General features: G+C 42.6%; 1 protein-coding gene across 1 annotated transcript; it reads left to right on the top strand.

The window, feature by feature from the left end:
• The first annotated feature begins 5051 nt into the window (after positions 1-5051).
• Positions 5052-10646, top strand: adrb2a (adrenoceptor beta 2, surface a). Its single transcript, XM_041944621.1, has 2 exons — positions 5052-5209; positions 5557-10646. The coding sequence occupies exon 2, from the start codon at positions 5557-5559 to the stop codon at positions 6808-6810; it is 1254 nt and encodes a 417-aa protein (XP_041800555.1). The 5' UTR covers positions 5052-5209; the 3' UTR covers positions 6811-10646.
• The last annotated feature ends 7321 nt before the right edge of the window (positions 10647-17967 follow it).

The raw sequence follows: 17967 nt of genomic DNA, 5'->3' as shown, positions 1-17967 counted from the left end.
ATGACATTCAGCACCTGCCTATGGCCATTAACAGTAAACGAGACACAACACAATAATCAGGATTCAAACGGCACCAAGACCTCAGAGTATAAACACCGCAGGGTGTTGTAGAAATTTCTTGTGCCATTATAGAAAGGAGTTGTTTTTTCTTTTTAGTTGTATGAAGTAGTTTAGGCTTGAATCACTGGTGTTTCTTTAAACAAAGATGAATTATAATTCCCCTCTGCGCTGATCGGAGGTCCACAGGGACTTTTCTGCTGAATGGTCCACATTCACACACACACTAATTAAATCCTCACAAGGACAGTAATGCATTACTTGTCTTCCCATAGGGTTAAACAAAGGCAATAATGTAGCCCAGGCCTTAACTGCCTCATTCAGACTATAAATCCTGCCTCAAGTCCCACAGTTGAGGCAGGATCAACGCCAAGAAGAAATTTTGGTTAACCGAAAACATCACTGGATCAACTCCAGCATTCAGCCAATGCAATGTTTAACCTTCTCAAACAAGTCTAGTGATAAGTCTAATGCCCTCTGTGAGTGTTTCCCTTTGTGCGTCATGATCAATAAGACAGAATAACTAAGTGACACCCATGAGACCAACCAAACCAAGTGACCTCTTTCATTGACTGGAGTAGCGTTACTGTGCCATGGTGCCGTAGTTATTTTCATGTCAAGCCGCGCGGGGAAGTTGTGGTTGATTTGGGCGAGCTGGTGAAAATAATTCCTCCTTAGAAATGTAAGAGTAGAAGAGAGTGTGGGTTGCACTAACCTCGAACACGTTCTGAAACAGGTGTGTTATGTTGGCAGCTTGAAACACGACAGCTTCCTGTGTAAAATACTGTATGCGTTACATTGGCCAGACCCCCATGGTGACATTTTTAGATTTATCTTTTATAAATGTTGAGCTCTGTCTGGAGGCCACGGCCCAGAATTTGTTGCATAGCTCAAGAAAGTGTTTTTACAACCTCTTCCTCCGTCTGAGCTTCATCATGGGCAAATTCACAATGACTCGCACACCCGGTCAATAACTGCCCAGTCTATATATGGTCCGATCTGAAATATACAAAATAGTTTTGTCCCACTGTTTCTGTTTATCTAAACCACACGTAACAATGCCAGCTTGGATGCTTTCCACTTGCAGCAAGAGCACGCTCTGCCTTTGTAGCTGGCAGTGCAAACAGCGCAGGATTTTTGGTCTTTGATGGTCATACACCCGTTTGTTTTTGGGTGGACCTCGCCCACAGTCCCACGGGGGCCTTTACCATAGAACCAATTAGCAGTTCAGGCTCTTGATTACTCCTGGAAATGTCTTTGTTCCAGTGATTTAAATAAGGACACGACTGGCCTGGACAATGCCTCGAATAGATTGAATGGATCAGACATGGCTGGACAATCAGCAGCAGAGAATACTGTTTCTTTTTTTTTTTGTCTCAATTTGAGATGCATTTTCTGATGTTTTCAGTCATTTCTGAAACAATAATGCCTTATGAAACACACACCAGTACGTGACAGCATATGAAGGTAGAGCACATTTGATAACGCACAACAGTTTTAATTTTCAACGTATTTGTTTGTATGTGCTACAGAGAGAAATGTATGTCTGCTTTGCACTTGTCTTGCTAATCCTTGAAAATACATTTAGAAATACATCTGCAATTTTGCTTTAATATTTTTTTTTTATTGATAGTTGCAGCCTATAACTCCCTGTAAAACTACAACTTGCCATTGCTCTGCAGCATTTCGAGGTGCTTGTCGGATGTTTTTGTTACCTCTGGACAGAGCCAGGCTAGCTGCTTCCCCTGCTTCCAGTCTTCATTAAACTTAAGATAAACAGCTGCTGGCTCTATTTTTCATAATAAAAGCGCACAAGAAGTGTATCAACACTTTCATCTGACTCTCAGCAAGAAACTGAATAAGTGTGTTCTTAGTTTTTGTTTATCACTGCAACCATGGCAAATTTCAGAGCATGACATTTAAGAGAACAAGTGAGAGAGAGTCTTCAGGCTCCCTCATTTCCTCGTATGCCCCTGAAACCTTTCCCTCGAGGAATAACGCCTCCACGTATTGTTCCTTACAGATTACAGGAAAACCATAATGGGGGAGGTGCAGTTTGGATCATCAGGTCAACACAAGTGAAGAAAGGTGAGAATCCAGGAGGAGGTGGTGTGGAGGGGAGATAGACTAACAGAGCAATGTACAATATCTAACAGGGGGGAGATCTAAGGCGCTGAGAGGGCTATCTAAAGCTGGTGAGCTGGCTCTGTCTGGAAGTGACAGGATGCAGGAAGACAGATGTCACAGACTGAGGAAACCAGACACGATTAATCGAACATGCAGACCCCCACTTTCATAACAGAAATGACATTTATATTACATTTAGGGTACGAAGTTCATTGTATGAAAGTCAGTTCAGGGCTCATAACAAACATCCCCAGATGACAACGCAGCACATCACTCAGTGAGAATAAAATCATCATGTGAGCATATGAGTTAGGCCAAAAACTGACAGACTTTTTGCTATTTATTAAATCTGTTCTTGAGTATAAATGCAAATACAACTAAGCCCACAAAGGATGCAGTGTTCATTATGTCCTGCAATCTATACTGTAAGTATAGCAGACAACATACTGGCCTTTTCTCAAGTCCTAGAGGCTTATCAGGTGACAGGCTAAACATGTGGGCTTTGTCCTGTAAGTTGCACAAGAGATAAGGCCGGGGGGGAGGGGTCGTCACTAAAATCACATGAGTCGATTCAACTGGGACCATAAATGTGCTCAGCAAATTTCATGCTAATCTCAGGTGCAGTGTTGACATTTATCCTATAGAGAGAAGAGATGTGGTCTCTCAATTTCAGGACAATGTGTGTGGACGTTTTTGGTATTCCTTAATTTCAGACCAAACGTAATGCCAGACAGGTCAGGTCACTGAAACATTTGGATTAATTCAAATGAATGACATGCAAAGACATGTTATCATGCAACAAAGTGTTTAGCTAAATAAAAGGTCAGAGGGTCACCAAAATCTGTAGAAATGTATGGGTGCCATGGATATCTACAGCACATTTTATGATAATCTGCCCTAAAGTTGAAAAGATTTTGCCATAAACTAAAGACTTGAGAGAGACGGGTGGACCTCCACGAGGTTGGCAACACAACTTTGATTTGTTTAAAGCCCAAAAGCAATATGAGCACATCATAAAGTATGAATCATGGCACGAATGCTAAGAACTGAGATCCAGATGCGCCTTTCTGGTCGGATTTGCTGTTGCATCATCAGCTTACTATTTGTAAGAGAGCTCATTGTAACATACAGTTCATGGATGCAGCCCAGTGCCTGTGGTGTGTACAATTATTGAAGGTCAAAGCTCTGGAAACTACCGTCACGTCACTCCATGAGGTTAGTACAGACCTACACACACACACACACACAGCCTCAGAGAACTAAACACACCTACTTATCACAAAGGCTTGTTTATGATCCATGTTCCATCATAATGGTTATATTATTCGCAAACCTAGCTCGACCTCCCACTGTACTGTATTTCAAATGAATTGCCCCGACCTGTGATTAGCAGCAAAGAGAACTCCACGAAAATCATTACATGACAACGAATGCCTGGAAAAAAATGGCTTTATCTATTGATGTGGGACGTCTGAAATAGCACTAATCATTTCACTGCTGTAATCTAGTGTGAGCATGACGGGGACTCAGACCTGAATGGAGCCAGCCAAAAGCAAAGACAGTTGAGCACAAGACAAATGCAGCAAACAGTGAGTGAAAGATTCTCCATCTGCAGTGCGTGCCTGTCAGGTTTTGGAGAGCTGCATAGTGTCAGAACACAGGTAGGACTTCGTGTTAAAGTGTCTTATTTGCCTTTAAAACATTTATTCACAGGGAGAAATCTGTTTGTGTGTGATGTGCAGTTCAGTTTAGTTCTCTGTTGAATTGGCATCATTTTAAATAGGACGATGTGGTTCTTAACCCACTCCGTCCTCATAGTGATGGTTATTTGGTGGTTGTTATTTAGTGTGTGCGCATCATGCAGTAAAAGCAGGTCTGAGGCACAAACGGAGCAGAGAAAGGACATTTACACCCCACAGTGGCTCATCTGCTCATCCCTCCGCTTTTTCCGTCTGCCACTGATAGCTTTTCAGTTCCAACACAGACCTCCATGTTTGTTTAGCTAATACACAGATAACACTGCTCGTTCTGTCTGAGAATTTGAATAGTATTTTAGATACATGCACAGTGTCTTCCAATGGAGCGCTGCATGTCTTTGCATAGACTTTATAAGCTTAACAGACAGGCAAATTTGTTCTGAATCCTAAAAACACAGTGTACCTTAGTGCGAGTATTTGTTTGTGTCCTGCAGGTCACACTCTCAGGGCTGTGGGTGCACATTCATCACAGAAAAAGGAATTTGGGTATTTTCGGTAATTCAACCTTTAGATATTTAACTTGTAGCATTAGACATGCTATTTTTAGTGTACGCTGTAGTCTACATTTTTATGCACACACGCCATAAACATGCCAGGAAAACACACACACACACACACACAAACACACCAAGGTTTTGTCAGGACAAGGAGAGCTGTAATAGTCTAATCTCTCAATAAATCATACATCATAAATCATACGCTGAAGGTGTTTTAACTTTCGCCTCACTTCACGAAGAGTCAGAGAAAGCTTCACCTGTTTTTTAATTTGATCCAGACTAACAGGCACAAGCTGTTCTGCTGGACTAAATGTTTGATCTCAACTTTCAGCACGCCGCTTGCATTCTTTAAGTCCATGCAATTACTGTGCTGGACTTTTAAGATCAATTTGCCTGCCAAGAGATAGCTTGAGCTAAAAGTTAGAAAAAGTCCTGTCTTGTCTTTTGCAGCTTTTGTCTCATGCTGCTGCAGGGACCATGTGTTCAAACTCTCTGGAGCGCTCAGCACCCTCCACAGGCTGTCTGTCTGATTGGCTGAGCGCTGACCATGATGTCATCACTGCACGTTATAAGGGCTCTGACAAATAGCCTGGGAGACACATTAGCAGAAACACTGCTCAACTGAGGCACTGAGTGAGTGAGACACACGGAGATGAAGAAAAACAGACAGTAGACGGAAGGACATGTGACAGTGAATACTTTGCAGGAACTGCCTGAACAGACATTTCTACTTTTTATGGGAGGCAGGAAACAAGACAGCTACCTGTGGAGGTTTGTACTTTTATGTTTGGTTGGCTTGTTTAACATGCTCACAATTTGTGAGCCGTGCATGCTGAAGTCTAACAGGATGTGATGAGTTTGTTTTGTGGCGCTGCTGCTCTAATTTTTGTCCTCTTTTGTTGTGAAAATAAAACCAACAACAGACACATCAGGGCAAATTTGTTAGTGCTAGTTTTAGATGCATTACATTTCTACTCACAGTTACTTTTTTGTCTTCCCTTCTATCAGTCCACTTCTATAGATTTAAATTCTGACTCTGTGTGTGTATGTGCATGTGTGTGTGTGTGTGTGTGCGTGCGTGTGTGTGTGTCTGTGTTATCCACATATGGTCTCTTCAGATGGGAAGTACAACCCCCCCAGGGTACCTCAATATGAGTACAGAGATGGTCACCACATCAGACCCAGCTAAGCAAGAGGAGAGTTACAGTGAAGCAACAATGATCCTGCTGGCCATGATCATGTCCTTACTCGTCCTGTGCATAGTCTTTGGCAACATCCTGGTCATAACAGCGATCGCCCGCTTCCAGCGTCTCCAAAATGTCACCAACTGTTTCATCACATCCCTAGCCTGTGCCGACCTGGTCATGGGTCTCATTGTGGTTCCTTTTGGTGCCTGTTACATTATATTTAAGACTTGGCACTTTGGTAGCTTCTGGTGTGAGTTCTGGACTGCGACCGATGTGCTCTGTGTGACGGCGAGCATCGAGACCCTGTGTGTCATAGCTATAGACCGATATTTAGCCATCACCTCTCCCTTCCGCTACCAGTCCATGCTGACCAAGTGCAGGGCGCGCATTGTGGTTGTGCTGGTGTGGGTGATCGCCGCCTTGATATCTTTCCTTCCCATCCACATGAAGTGGTGGATATCAGATGATGAGGAAGCTAAGAGGTGCATAGAGGACAGTAACTGTTGCGAGTTCTACACCAACATGGCTTACGCCATCACCTCCTCTACCATATCCTTCTACATCCCTTTGGTCATCATGGTTTTTGTCTACAGCCGCGTATTCCAGGAGGCCAAGCGCCAGCTGAAGAAGATTGACCAAAGTGTTGGACGCTTCCATAACAGCGACAACAGCAACCTCAAATCTCTGGAGGCCAACAACGGGCGTGGCAACAAGAAGGCCAAGTTTTGCCTGCGGGAACACAAAGCCCTAAAGACCCTGGGCATCATCATGGGGATCTTCACTCTGTGCTGGCTGCCCTTCTTTCTGCTCAACGTGGTGGTGGCCATATGGAAAGAGCAGCACAACGACCTCACCTTCAGGATACTCAACTGGATCGGTTACGCAAACTCTGCCTTCAACCCGCTCATTTACTGCCGGAGTCCTGAGTTCAGGTATGCCTTCAAGGAAATCCTGTGCATGAAGAGGAACCGCCTCAGCAACCCAGGGCCCGTGAATGGATACATCTACAGCAGACACAGCTGGCAGAGCGAGCAGCAAGGGAGGAGTAAGGGCAACTCGGAGGACAGTGACGCCAACGAAGGGTGTGTGGGAAAGGGAGCCGGGGTCTGCAGTGTTGTGGACAGAGCGGTGGACCCCAACGGGAATTGCAGCAAAGGCCTAACGACCGTAACGACTGTCCTTTAAACTGGAATCCCTGAGACTTCTGTCAACGGGGCGATCCAGACATGTTTACACTGCTATCATAAACCTTTTCCCATTGACTAATGAAGGTAAGACCAGTCAAACGGACTGGTAGAGTCCCTGGAGACTTCTTTAAAAAAAATACAAAATAATCATGTTCAGCTGAGGAAACTATTCCTCTTCCTCTTTCAACACAGTGAATTAATACTGTAGGTAGGTCATTTGTTCTTTTGTTACATTTATCATGTTTAATTTCCATCTACCTCATCACATCATTTTCAATAATTGTTTCTTAACTGACTGTCAAAGCTATTTCACGTGAAGTCACTGTCCACAGGAGTTAAACTAGGACAGTGTCTCAGCTGTTTATTCATGCTACTAAATGGTCTGTGCATTGTATTGTATTGCTGTTTTGTGTCTTGGAGTTCTTGGCAAAAGATCTCACAACCTACTAGCATGAAAATGTTTTTGAAATTCAAAGTCAGTGTTGTCGGAGGCTGTAAATTCCATTCGGACTTGCCAATTCGGCGTGGATGTTGAGTTTTTCCATCAGAAAATGGACGAGGAGCACGGAACGATCAGACTTAATGCCTCTCTGGTGCTTCGTTTGACGAAATACATTCCAAATCAAGCAAAATTATAATTTGGCTGTGCTTCGTTTCCATTTTATTTTTTGACGGATTGTCTCGGTGTGAAAGATGATCAACAACAGGTGTGGCAGAACCTGCCTCTCTCTCGCTCTCTCCTCACTGCTCAGCAATGTTATGAGGCCCTGCTCCCTGCTCTAGTGTTTTACAGCCTGTTGCATGGGAGTTTCTGTTGCCAGCAGATAGCACCAGAGATATGAGGTTATCCACATCTTACTGTCGCAAGCTGAGAAACGCCTGGGGCCATCCTCCGTTAGTCATGTGATAAAACTTGCAAGTTTGTGGTATTGGCCAGATTCCAGTATCAGCCCTGAAGATATCTAATATGTTTCGGTGCAAAGATGGCATTGTGGTGAATGTGGTTAATCCTGGGTATTGACCTTTAAGCTTGCAGCTGTTATATGAATAAATTCAAATGTGGCGTTCCTTAAGGTTTGCTACTGCACAGCCTACCAGTCACAAATTGCATTCAGTCCATGGGTTCATTCGTGCAACATCAAAATCAGTATTTGGTACATTATAGGACTATTTAGTAACTTTAAGGTTAAACTATTCCTCTGCTGTCCCTTCCATGTGCCGGTAGCAACAGTTGTCCCTTTTGTTGCACGAGCCATGTTTGTTTATTACATTTTGTGGTTGCTGTGTTTCAGCATCCACAGTGTTTACTGAAACCAGAGAAGCCGTTTCCTTAGCCATGGCACAAGGGTACAAACCACAGACAATAATAAACAGTGCGTCGAAACGGCCAAGTGATAACAAAGTTCCAGGCCCGCGTGGTGGTGGTGACTGCTCGGGTCAATGAATGGAGGTGGGAGAACAGTCCTGAGCAGTGCACCTTTGTGCTGCTCCCTGACATTTCCCAGAGTCTCCTCACTGTAAATGATGTCTCGATCTTCATGACAGCAGTCTAACATTTGGATAAAGAACTCTGCTTAGCAGTGCCTCAGCGGCTCCAGTTGTTTCAGTCAGTCTACTTTAGACGCTGTTTGGTGTGCAGTCTCCAGGAAATGCCCCAATCCAGCTGAGCCCAACCCAATAAACACGAATAAATCCATTATCTCCGCCGTTTAGCTGGTGCATCAGATAACTCTGTCTTCAAAACAACACTGAAGTAGATTAGTAGATTACAAAGTATATGGTTTCCTACTTGCAGGTTGTGATGAGATCCAATCGCCCAACCTGAAATGAGACTCTTCTTATCACCAGTCTCAGGATCACAGGCCCTTGGGAACGTCATTTTTTGACTGAGGCAAGCATTAATGGAAAATGAGCACTTAGCATGCTGGGCTTGGATTGGGGGAATTCACACATGTTTCTCACACTACATGGCTTTCAAGATCATTACTCTAAAGAGCAGTAATGGAGATGTTATTGCAGATACGTCCCCCTTTCCCCAGGCTGTTTGGCGATCTCTAGTATGTTCTGATCAAAGTGACAGCAAGCTAAATGTGGCTACTGACAGCAGGAGGGGGAGCAGGGATTCTCTGCCAGTCTAATTCGGTGTTAGTGACCTGTGTTTTAGTGCATGTTGCGTTGCCTCTGGAGTAAGGTCAGCTGACACCGTCAAAACTGTGAACTTTGTTCCCTCAGAGGAATCTTTGTGTACTGTATCGCTCGGTTTGGTCAGCAGTGTTGTTGTAGACCTTAGGAATATACGTAACTACGGTGTCATCATACGTCAATGTTTGCCATGTGAAAAACAAGCTTTCCATGATGTTGATCTTTTTTCTGTTTTTCTTTTTCATGGATTTACAGCAAAGTAAATGCAGGGGTTGAATGTCATAAGAAATGTTCTCCAGGGTATTTCTCAATATTTTCACTGTACAGCATGCACAAAGCACAAAACAGTTAAAGATTCTAGACCAAAATTTTGATACATGACTGTTGTAATTATTCACTCACATTCAATTGACACATTAATGCTAAATTGATGAGTCACTGCTGGATTTGAAAAAGGTCTGTATTCAACACATTTGTCATGTTTAGAAGCACTTAATCGTTTGCATGTGTGCTATGTATTTGTGGTGTTGTGTTTGGGGACCGTGGTGCCGTTTCCTCTCAAAGTGATCTGTTTTTGTTCAGGTGGAGCAGGTTGTGAACTATATATCCACACTGCTCCCTCCTGGCAGTGGCCTCTCCTTGCACCTCAGCTGTCTCAGAGTTATTAATGGTTACTGTTTCGTCGATACGCCTGTATAATAAGGAATGTAATTCATGTCTTCACCTCCTCACGCTGGAGGACACAACACAGCTATGTTCAATGAGTCTTGAATGATTATCTGGCACTACAAACATTCCAAGTACAGCTGATAGTTTGGAACCATAAACCATGTCTACTGATGCATACAATGGACATTCAGTTCTCCCACCAAAGTTGGGCCCAGGTTACTGACCTTATCCACTGGTATGGTCATACCAGCTCTGCAGACATAAAAGGCTAATTTAAAAGTGGACTCTGGGTGAAAGATGAGTCTTGGAGGATATATCACCATGTGGCACGTCTATTTTCAATGTAAGAGAATACAATTGATGTCAGGGATTGACACATTTTATGTAGTCAAGGCTCAGGTGAGCTAATGCTAAAGCTGTCCTTACTGATTCATCATTGTTCCTATTCAATATAAGTCACTTTTCCCCACAAGACTAGCCCCCCATGATAAACTTAAAGCAGCACTTTATAGCACTTTCATGAAACGCTTGCAGAAGAACAAGTGAATCCATGTTTGAGTTCATGAACTATAAATAATTAATGGCTGGAGAGTTACGCCTGTTCTCTTGTACCATAATATTTTCGTGGAAGTCCTCTTTCCTGTTTGTGACAAAAGACTGAAGAAAGACTGAGGAGCCGTGAGAAATGGTTGCTGCAGGACCTCAGCACAGACGCTGTTGAAGGCAGACTGTTCTGATGAATTGATGTAGCCTATGTGAATGTGAATTTTCTATGAAACTTAAATATTGCTTTAGCCGTCACATGAACAGTAAACCTATTATATGTGAACCTTTTTTCATGGCCAGAGTGAAAAAAGTCGTCACTCAGCTGAATGTTTACTAAATGTTTGCAAGCTATTTTCGCACAAGTTTTTTGTCACAAGGTAATGAAGCCTGTTACGACATGTGGTGTCCTTTGGTATTTATGAAAAAGCAAGTGTATGTGCTGTAACATTTGTATTGAAATAAATTATGTACATGTTGCATGTAACGTCCTCATTGCTGTGTCCTTTGTGATCATTAAAACAGCGAGAGGTAGATCCTTGCTCTAAAATACACACAAGCAAAAAAAAAGAAAAAATAAGGTTTGAGCACCAGGCCAGCACACTGACAGCAGACAGCAGGCACTGACTGTCTATTTCAGGATGGGAAAACCAGTCATCAGCAAAAGATCCAGATGGAATGATAGACAGGAGGGAGATTGCAATATTATGAAAATGTTTCCATTCTCCTTTTGAAACAGCTCAATATTCCAAGTAATCGTAGATTACACAAAGCACCTAATTCTATCCAAGAAATCCATGGGAGGAGGATTGTGGAGATAAATAGAGCCATAAAAATGTCTTGATATTTGGCATTAAGCCGGAGTGGAGAGCAGTTTTAATGTTTCTTTCAAGCCTAAAATATGTTCATCGGCCGAATGAAGATTAAAAACCCCCAGAGTAGTTATCGTGGTTAGGAAGGCGGAAAGCATATCGAATGCGTTTTGTATATCAGATTTCATGACAAACAGAGACATTATACACTTACAGGATTTTGAGAAGAGATAAGCCTATGTGCTGTTTTCTCTGTTCTTCCTGGGACAGAGTAGGGTGCAAATTAAGGCCATTTAACAAGAAATATTCCATATGACAAGTCATACTTTGTATCACGGGGTGGGATGTATCTTATGTAATATTCACTCTGTCTAGCTCACAACACACAGTGGTAACCAAGCGTTACTCCGCAGGTACTGCAGCACATTAGTTTGTCAGGTTACAGGCTGCCGATCACTCAAATGATCACAATGACCTTGACCTTTGTCCGAAAATTCCCTCAAGGCATTCCTGAGACATCACGTTCATGAGAATGGGACAGAGGTCACAGCAACTTTTGTGGACATTTATGCCAAATTTGAAGAAATTCCCTCAAGGAACAATACGATATCGCCTTCACAAGAACGTGGCAGACGGACGCAAACACATAATGCCTTCAGCCGCAGCTGTCGTCAGCGGAGAGGCATAAAAACCTGTTCATGATGGAACGTCCACTGTGTGGTGTTCCCTCACTGTGTGGCAGTGGTCTTGAATGCTACTACATTAGAGCGTAGGCTAACCTCAGTGGCTCTGTCTTGCTGTCCAGTGGATGTGGGCAAGTTAACACTCCAGCAGCTCCAGCCAAAACTCATCAGCCTGTGACAGTATAACGTTTGCAAAAGACACCAGGACATTAAGCAATCAGCCTAAAAGCTTTTTCTCTTTCATCAATAAAAGTAAAACATACTGCTGGAAAATTTAAAGCATAAATCTTACCTCTGTGCTGCAGCCAAACAGGGTTATATTACAGTGAAATAAAATCTTACATGTCTCCTCATCATGCATACACTTACTAGCTCTTCAACACAACACAAAAACAATACTCTTCTTCATTTAATTCAACATGGATCATCAGCTGGTGAGGCTGGTGGCTTTTAACTGGGGCCTTTTAGCTGAAGCCACGTGTATCAAGTCCATATCGAAGACCCTTTTGCAGGACTCTCATTTAAAAATGAGTCAGCAGGCCACATTAAAAAGTAAGCCAGCAGCATAATTGGCTAGCTTGCTACAGCTGATCAAACCTGCTAGCAGCAGTTGTAATTTCAGCCAGGAAAATCAGTGGCGCTTGGCTAGAAAAGGGAAGCCAGATTTTGTCCCATTATTCAAAAAAATCTGGCACTCTCATCACTACTACAATAAGATCTGAAGTATCAACACTAGACATACTTATGATCATTTAAACAGTCTTAAAGCTATTTCTAAACTCATTATTCATGCTTTCCTCCTGCAGCTTCCTTCTTGCAAAGGCATCTCCAATGTAAATGCATCCCTTTTTGCACGCAAGAGCAAGATTGTGTAAGTAAGGCAGTAAGGCCTCCAACCTTTTCCCTTCAATGTCAGAATAAGTGTTATTTCAATTCAAGTCATGTCAAATATTCTTTCAGGGATTCAGGCGCGCACTGAGAGGGATCCATGGTAAGTCCATGCATGGTAATATCTATCATCAGGCTTCAAGGGCTCCTTAAGAGCAAGATAAAAAGGCAGTTTTCCCATATCAAGACCTACCATGATGTCTAAGTCACAGTTGTAGGGAAAAAAACAGGGAGGGAAATTTTTTGGAAAGAAAAGCTCTGTTTTGGTACTGGATGACTATTTTCTCAGATATGTTAATCATGGCAGTGACATACTGCATACAGAGTGTGAGCATGTGAAAACGTTGTCTCTGATAGATCGATAAGTCCCCTGGCACTTTGGTGGCTACAGGGACAAAGGCACCACAGTGTCTGCGGTCCCCGAGCTCCCAAGGGCCTTACTAGCATGTGCGTGTGTGTGTCTGTGTGTGTGTGTTTGACAGCGTGCGGGTGTGTGCGTGAGCATTGGAGCATCTCAAATCAGATGTCCACATCTGAAAAACTAGCTCCACCCGACCTGAGGTTATGAAAGCAAATGTGAGCTCAAAAGATGTCCTTCATTCTGCTTTCAAGGCCAAAGAAAACGCAATAAAACACGACTTCAAAAATATTTTACTTCTCAAACACGCTATAATCCGATTCTCTTGTCACTGCCACAAACTGAGTTATCCTGTAACTGTCCTCATTTGTCACATCAAACTAGTTTTGTGCAGTCAGCCATATGTAAGCTCAGAATATCATCGAATGTTTCCTTTGACAGGTGATTTATATCCCTCTTCTGTAAGACTCAAAACTTGAAGATGGAGCCTCTGGATTGTGTGGTGTCAGCTCTTTTCCCTGAGTCCCTTTGGCAAGGAAATAGATCATTGTTAAAGAAACAAATCCATGGTCCTGCGACATTCAGTGCAAATCAGCTGTCAGAATACCAAGACATAAATGGGATGGATGTGACATTAGTTATGTGAACTCAATATAGGATGTAGGGGTCAAGGGTTAATCGCATAGTGAATGACGCCTCAAAAGCTCTCTGGGACGCATGAGCATAAATGTCATGGCACAGCAGCCCAAATGTGTTATTTTTCCTCTTTGTCTGCTACCTCTTTAGGCCCTGTCACACCAGGAAGGGGCACAGCAAAATGAACCTTCACAACATAAACAGCAGGGCGGGTGACGTAGGGACAACTCACCGAGCTGGTTAGTGAACTGCAGCCGGTGAGCTAATGCTGAACACACCAGTGAGCCGGGAACATGTTAACTCCAGTCAGTCAGACACAACAAACAACAGACAACACATTCACACAGTAGGTTCAAAAAATGACATTTGTACCATCAACTGCTATCTTATAACTGTCTGCACACCAGATCTCTTCAGTGGAGCGGTTCATACCCCTGCATTAAATAAAAGTGGATGGTGCAACACAGCAAACGGTTCATTTCCCCCAGAGGGATTAATAAAGTATGCCTTCTTCCTTCTTGTAAGCTACGAGAGCTTCCTTCATATTTTACTCTCCATTCCCTCAAAGGTAAGCACTGTCAACACGGCTTCCTGTTGGCAAAGGTGAAAAAAGTCACATGAATCCACTGATTGCAGTGATTCCACTGAAGAGACTTCACTTCGTTGTTAAATGCTGCTCCCAGTCTGGTGCCTTTGATCTGTCGTTCTTTGTTTCATTTCGTTGGTTGCTGCTTTATCTCTTACTTTTCTTCTTCTCCCTTGCTTTCTCATGCATGCTGCTTTACTCTCTGTAAATGACTATAAGATTCAAGTGGTTCCTTGAAGTGGTTCCACAGACCAAACGAGGATAACACAGATGCTGCCCAGTGCACTTGTGTGCAGCATGAACAGAGCAGCTCCTCTGAACAGACTGGCTGCAAACTGCATACATCTGCTTGTGGTTTTCTATCATGAAAAATGCATTCTGGCTTTGGTTTGCAGGGTTTTTTTTGTTTTTTTTTAACTGACTGTACGGGTTGTCACACTCAGTAACTTAACTGCTTACAGTCAGCAGGGAGTGTTGCACTACTTAATTTCCAGTGTCAGCCTCATAATTCTAGTTTTATTCATCTTTTTTCTTCTGCAGATAGTGGATGACTTTTGCATTTAAACTGAATAAACCGGCACATTAACACAGGCCATAGAGGATGCAGCGTAATACCGTCATTTAAAATGTACCAAAGCTCTGTCTTTTTCTTTCTCTCCTAATGGCTCAATTATCCGACACGAACAGTCATAATTTGCTTCCAAATAATCAATTTGACTCTCGGCTAGCAGAGAGCAGCCAGCATATCGTATTCTTAATGGTAAGCAATTGTATTTGTTGATGGCTTTGTTAAGTATCACTTTTACCACCTTTCCTAAGCCACCCTGGGGCCTGATGTAATCAGGTCTGCAGTATGGGTCTGTCTGGCTTAAATACAAAGACAAGCATTGTGTGGCACTGTGCGCTCTAAGCTGCAGGGAATGAACATATTCATCAACCAGGACCCTCACTGTTCAGCAAGACTGCTAAAATGGAAAGCTTACATTAATCACCTCTTTGTTATCACAACTCACAAGACTGCTCACAGACTGATGTATGGGAGCAGTTTGACAAAATTCAGGCTGTCACTTCTTGGATGTGTGTACGTTAGAAATTGTCCCTGTATTTAAAAAGACTGGTATCTCACAGGTTTTAATCATCAAAAAGAAACACAATCACATGAAGGAATGATTGTCACATTTTTCCCGAGTCCAAACAAGAGTGGAAACTCCTGGTCCTGACCCATCACAGCCAGACTTGTCAGGCCTTGTCACGACTCTCTCAATCCCACTGACACCAGAACCACCTCCCCCAGCACTCCCCGACATGCTCACAGCGGTCACTAAGTGAGAGACGAAGATACTTGTCAGTTGAGTAAACAGATGCCTAATAAGGAGCTACAGAAATTGATTGAGTGTGATACCGGAGTGCAGAGGAAACGAACAAGTGTGTCTAAGTGTGTGTGTGTGTGTGTGTGTGTGTGTTACAGGCTCATGGCTTATATCTTGTGGCAAAGAAATATTCAAGAGTGAATCTTGACTCAACAGAGGAGCGCAGCATGTGAAGTGGAAGCTATGAATTGAATTTAAAACACATCTCGGGCCAATAGTAAATACTTAGCAAAGGTAGCATATTTCAGTAGATCTATGTCTGCTGCTTTATCAGGATAATGGAGATACTGTTCGCCATCAGCTGTTTGCTCATGTCAGGGAAAAAGAACGCAAAAAGTAATAAGAACTTCTCAGGCAGTGAGACTCTTTAACTCATCCTTCACATCCCACCAGAAAAAATGATAAGTGAGCCTTGAGCCTTGTGGATAAATGGCATTTTGTGCTTAAAGGGCAAATAAAACTATGTTTAAAGAAGTTCAAATTCAAGAAACCTGAAAGTCACATTATAGAGATAATATACCATCCAACACATTTACAATGTCATATTTAGGTCATACCAGTGAGAGGAGACAGTGCCTGGCCTCTAATGACAGCCTGTACAGGCAGAGTTAATCCTGCTGGCTGAGCTTTTATCACACGCTTCTATAGTTATTCACCTTGACCTTATTGAGGTTACAGGACGGCACTGAGAGCGTGGAAAGTGTTTCACTTTGTTGTGAAATCTTCTAAACTGGAGCAGTCAACCTGAGACAGTAACTTTTCCTGAATGTTATAGAGAGCACACACTCCCCAATCACTCATGACGGCACAAACTGAATAATGATGCAGTGTGTGCTTGTGTGTGTGTGTATGTGTGTGTGTGTGAGCGCTGGTTGTCATGGATGTGATAAACTCATTCACTTGTTACAGCAGTGAAGGATAATGCAGCCACAGACGAGAGTTATAGTGCCGGGAAACGTGAGGTGTGATGGAGAAGAGCAGGGTGTAAGTGTGTGTCCTGAACTGTGTGGCAAGGTGTGCGTGTTGGTCGAATCATGGTACTGAAACAAGGTTGTGGCTGATTCAACACTTGTTTTTGTTGTGTTAAGATCACTAAATGAGCGTTGGTAATTGATTAAAATAAGACAAATCATTCCTGAATGCAAGTGGCTCAAAGTGCTTTCTATAGCTGCTTTATCTGACACTTTAAATTCTGTTTGGCTTTATTACTAATGATCTGAACCAATCCTGGAAGTTTTGACTGCGTGAAGTGGTGTGACCATGACACAGACAGGGCCAAAGTTCCCTGAAAGGGCAGCTTCTTGGTTGGTCTGGTCTGGTTCCGGTTCGCTCTCTTTCTGACATCTTTTTTGGTTATTTTTGTAAGACGATAATGAAGACAGTAATTCTTAAACGGTTACTCCTCCAAAAATGATGAATCGGTCCAAGAGGCACGACGCTCCCCTGAGATCCATGATTAGAAAATCTATTTTGATCTATTTTGCCTGCTGTTGTATTGCTGTTGAGGTACCTATATGTACCTCAGAGTAATCCACTGACACCAACAAACACATATGTGGTATATGTGTATGTGTACTTGTGTGTTTGCAGATAGAGCATACATATGTATTTACACTGTTTTCATGTAAGTAGTCAGTCAGTCAGCTACATTTGTTTTCTCACTATCTTTTGAAAAGCTATTCTCTGGTTTAAACAGAGGGGCTGTATATTGTTTTATTGTGGTGTGACAATGAATATGAATCCTCAAAGGGGAAAAAATACACTGCATTCACACACTGGTTTGTTTACAGTACAGTGTCATGTGTTTTCCAAAGACAGTTGGTTCAATAGGCAGATAATAAATGTCTCCAACAGAAGATTTGTAGGTAAAATGTTCAGTTACACTGACTGCTCGCTTCAGTTCAATTTAATTCAGAGCAGCTTTCCCATCCCGATGTCCTCAGTTGTTTTCGGTCCTCGACGCCACAGGATATGAGGTGAATATGCAGAAATTAGACACAGATGTATGCACTGCCTATGCTCAAATAGTTTCTAGGTTTTAATACTAGTAAAGCTAGTTCCTTTTGTATTGTTATATTTTATTTCATAGAGATACAAAAAGGTTTTTGGCCTTTCATGATCCTAGTTGTCTAATGTTTACTGAATAGGGAAGGTAATACTTGCAGTAAAGGTTCTTGAGACTCGTCACAGCCCCCCTTCAGTTTATAACTCCACGGGTTTCCGTGTGTTGCTGTTTTTGGAGGCTGTTATCTCTCAATCTCATCCAGGACAAAGGAGCATTGACAGTCCCTTTGCTTTAGAAGGAGGACAGAAGAGTATTTCCTGACAGAGATGAATGAAGTCAGAGAGTCACTTGCTGTTTGGAGCTGTGTTTAAACTACCTTGTCTGAGGCTCAGAGGGACAGTTAGACGCCAATTACTGATTCATTTTGTTTTTTTAACCTTCACTCCCTCCTGTGCCGAATAAA

The sequence above is a fragment of the Chelmon rostratus genome, chromosome 9 (assembly GCF_017976325.1).
Source record: "Chelmon rostratus isolate fCheRos1 chromosome 9, fCheRos1.pri, whole genome shotgun sequence".
Classification (NCBI taxonomy): domain Eukaryota; kingdom Metazoa; phylum Chordata; class Actinopteri; order Chaetodontiformes; family Chaetodontidae; genus Chelmon; species Chelmon rostratus.
The sequence above is the reverse complement of the archived record's forward strand: the minus strand, read 5'-3'. Positions and strand labels throughout refer to the sequence as shown.

Coding starts and splice junctions, on each gene's coding strand:
- adrb2a (XM_041944621.1), top strand. CDS start 5,557: ATGGGAAGTACAACCCCCCCAGGGTACCTCAATATGAGTACAGAGATG.